This window comes from Anarrhichthys ocellatus, unplaced genomic scaffold (genome assembly GCF_004355925.1).
Source record: "Anarrhichthys ocellatus isolate YVR2014 unplaced genomic scaffold, GSC_Weel_1.0 scaffold3155, whole genome shotgun sequence".
Lineage (NCBI taxonomy): Eukaryota > Metazoa > Chordata > Actinopteri > Perciformes > Anarhichadidae > Anarrhichthys > Anarrhichthys ocellatus.
The window spans coordinates 3,131-6,158 of record NW_022283129.1 but is presented as its reverse complement, the minus strand read 5'-3'; the positions used below and the strand labels follow the sequence as shown (position 1 = coordinate 6,158).

The window sequence follows — 3,028 nt, the reverse complement described above, 5'->3', positions numbered from 1 at the left end:
TGGACACCAGGCCGCCGTCGGCCAGCAGGGAGCCGTTGCCCTTGGACCAGTCTCCAGTGTGGAGACCAGGGCCTAAGAATGAGCATAGTGCACATCTCGATAGCTTACACACAGTAACGTATTTATTTCACGCAATAAAACAGAATAAGAGATGTATTCTTTTCCTTTTTTCCTTTCACCAGACGTAGCGGTACGGAACACGTAAGGTAGTGCATGTGTTCGAGAGAGAAATGCAACTTTGACTAATGCAGAGGCGGCTGATAAAATGTCACAAGGAAGGAAGAAATGTGTGCTGTGGTTAGCAGCCACAACACACCCTGCTGAGACCTACAGCCCATATAGGTGAATAGAAACTGTTAACTGTAAATACAGCTGGTGGTTGCTATGGTTTTCTGCTGCTGTAAGAAGCTGCAGAGTTGTGCAGCCACGCACGCACGCATGCACATACGCATGCGCACACACACACACACACACACACACCGCATTCAGCCCTTTGGGCCGGTCTTCGTCCTTGCCAGAGGAGTGACATTGGACCGGGCTTTAGAGCGATAACGGCCTGCTGTTATTGTGACAACCTTGATCTCATCTCTTGTCAAATGCGATAAGCAGGAAGTGAAGGATGCGATTAGAAACGTGGTGGTTTGTGTCCGTCTCGCTGCTGAACATGCCCGTGATGATATTAGCAGCGCTGTAGTGGCGGCTGGTTCGTGGTTCCCTGGGCGCGTTGGAAAAAAGCACGCGCTGACAGGAAATGTGCGAGGACCAGTTTGTTTCTGCAGGTGTCTTAAATGTGGATATATTTGGTTCTTCTGTGTTTTCTCAGACACTCCTACACACTTTCCATATTTTCAATACAGACTCAGATTAAAACGCATATACGCACACCCACATACATATAGATATGTATGCTATTCTTCATTTTATCAACTACTCTTTAGATTTAGTCTTAGTCCTGAGATCAGAAGGCTGCGTAAATATTAGTCCGATTTTTACCAACAAAGACTTAACTGAAAACATTTGAGTCTTTACTATCAACATTCTAGTCTTTACATATTTGAGTCATTAATACATCTTTGTAACCATTTTAGTCTGGTTTTAGTCTAATGAAAGGCAAAAAAAAAAAAGGGTACAACTAACAATTTAAAACAGTACTCACAGGGCTGACTGTCCTTCCTGGCCATGAAGAGATCAGACAGAAAAACACACACAGTTATTCAGTGTCCTGAATGTAACTTCTTTAAACGTAAGAGAAAAAAAAGAAAAGGAAAACCTGACGGATGTCCATTTTAAGCGTAGGTCTCTTGTGCCGTGCCAGATTTGCCGAGGCCCAGGAAGCGGCTGACGGAGCTGATGTCGAAGACGGCCCTGGAGATCCCAGGAGAGAAGGAGCAGCAGAGGCGAAGCGGGGCCTCCCACACCTGGGGCTTTCGGTTCTTCCGGAGCCCCGTTGAAATCCTGGCCGACCCCGAACGCAGCAGGACAGCTGGCATCCGACTGGCGGTCAACAGGCTGGAGGTGTGTGTGTGTGTGTGTGTGTGTGTGTGTGTGTGTGTGTGTGTGTGTGTGTGTGTGTGTGTGTGTGTGTGTGCGCGTGCGTGCGTGAATCTAAAAGTCCCCCGTGGAGCCGTTTTGCAGCTATGTCGTTCATTGTCTGTTTCCACTGCACGACCAGGGCTCAGGCGAGGGAGCCCGGGCGGTGCTCACTGGAGAAGTGGAGGACATGACCTGTGGCCTGGTCATCAGCAGTATAGGCTACAAGAGCCTCCCCATCCATCCGTCGGTGCCGTTCGACTCCCGCAAAGCCGTCGTCCCGAACAGCATGGGCCGCGTTCAACAAGCTGCAGGTACTTGGCAAATACCACGAAGAACGAGAGCTAAAGCCTCAAGAAAAATGTAGTGAATTCATCTTTCTGTCTAGGTCTATACTGTAGTGGCTGGCTGAAAACAGGCCCCACCGGGGTCATAGCCACCACTATGAACAATAGTTTTGACACCGCTCGATCCTTGGTGGAGGACATGGAGTCGGGAACGTTGGACGTGTCTGCTGCCAAGCCTGGTTCACGAAGCGTCAGTGCTCTGCTGGAGCAGAGAGGTACTCTACTGTCCCCTTTGGTTCTTTCACTGCTTCCTGTTATCTGACCTGCAGCTTTACACAATCGTTCAGTCTAAAATAGTTTAAAATGAATTTACAGTGTGCCTTCAACTTTATTTAGTTAAATGCATGTTATTGATTTGGCCACAAGGTGTCTGTTGATGTCTGTGATTTGTATTCTATCGCCTGTAGGAGTGAAACCTGTGACTTTCTCAGACTGGGAGAAGATTGACGGTGTGGAGACGAGGAGGGGGGAAGCCGTTGGGAAACCCAGAGAAAAACTTCTGACTGTGGAGGAAATGCTGCAGGTGGCTCGAAGTTAACTGAACACTAGAAACACTGCACTCTGAGTGACTGTTGCAGTGTAAAACCAACAGGTACCATACCGATGGGGATCAATGACATGAAAATAAATGGCATTATGAAGCACTGAACATGGACTTAATTCACACTGTGCTGTAGTTTTCCACAACTGTATCGATCTACGGCGCTGAAAGACTGAGCGGTGGCTTCTTGTGGCACTAACCTAAAAAAGACCTCTAATGGATGCTAATAATAATGAGCTATTGTGTATTGTATTATACATTTTGTATGTATGCTAAAGAGTAAAAAAACGATGTGGTGGCTGAATTATCTTTTGCATTCACATTTCATGTAAGGATATTTGAATATCTTTTATACAAAATAAAATGTTACTTATGTCCTTTTATCCCTGTCTTGGAGTAGCATTTCCTACTGTCGCATTCTAAGTATTTACTGCTGTGTCAGGATTGGCCGCCTCGCAGATCACGTGGCTCCGACTCCTCTCGGACTCTGGAGTCGACCCTCGCCGAGCACGCAGGCCCACAGCCGACCTCTGCTCCACAACTGCACACAAGACATGGTTGACTGTGTGTGTGTGTGTGTGTGTGTGTGTGTGTGTGTGTGTGTGTGTGT

The 3,028-nt window shown here is 47.3% G+C and overlaps 1 protein-coding gene across 1 annotated transcript; it reads left to right on the top strand.

Annotated features, from left to right (window-relative positions):
* The first annotated feature begins 68 nt into the window (after positions 1-68).
* On the top strand, positions 69-3,013 carry LOC116378780 (NADPH:adrenodoxin oxidoreductase, mitochondrial-like). The gene is made up of 4 exons (XM_031840693.1): positions 69-1,515; positions 1,673-1,844; positions 1,919-2,092; positions 2,285-3,013. The coding sequence occupies exons 1-4, from the start codon at positions 1,351-1,353 to the stop codon at positions 2,413-2,415; spliced, it is 642 nt and encodes a 213-aa protein (XP_031696553.1). The 5' UTR covers positions 69-1,350; the 3' UTR covers positions 2,416-3,013.
* The last annotated feature ends 15 nt before the right edge of the window (positions 3,014-3,028 follow it).

Coding starts and splice junctions, on each gene's coding strand:
- LOC116378780 (XM_031840693.1), top strand. CDS start 1,351: ATGTCGAAGACGGCCCTGGAGATCCCAGGAGAGAAGGAGCAGCAGAGG. Junction 1,516..1,672: donor TGGCGGTCAACAGGCTGGAG/GTGTGTGTGTGT, acceptor CTGCACGACCAG/GGCTCAGGCGAGGGAGCCCG. Junction 2,093..2,284: donor TGCTCTGCTGGAGCAGAGAG/GTACTCTACTGT, acceptor TATCGCCTGTAG/GAGTGAAACCTGTGACTTTC.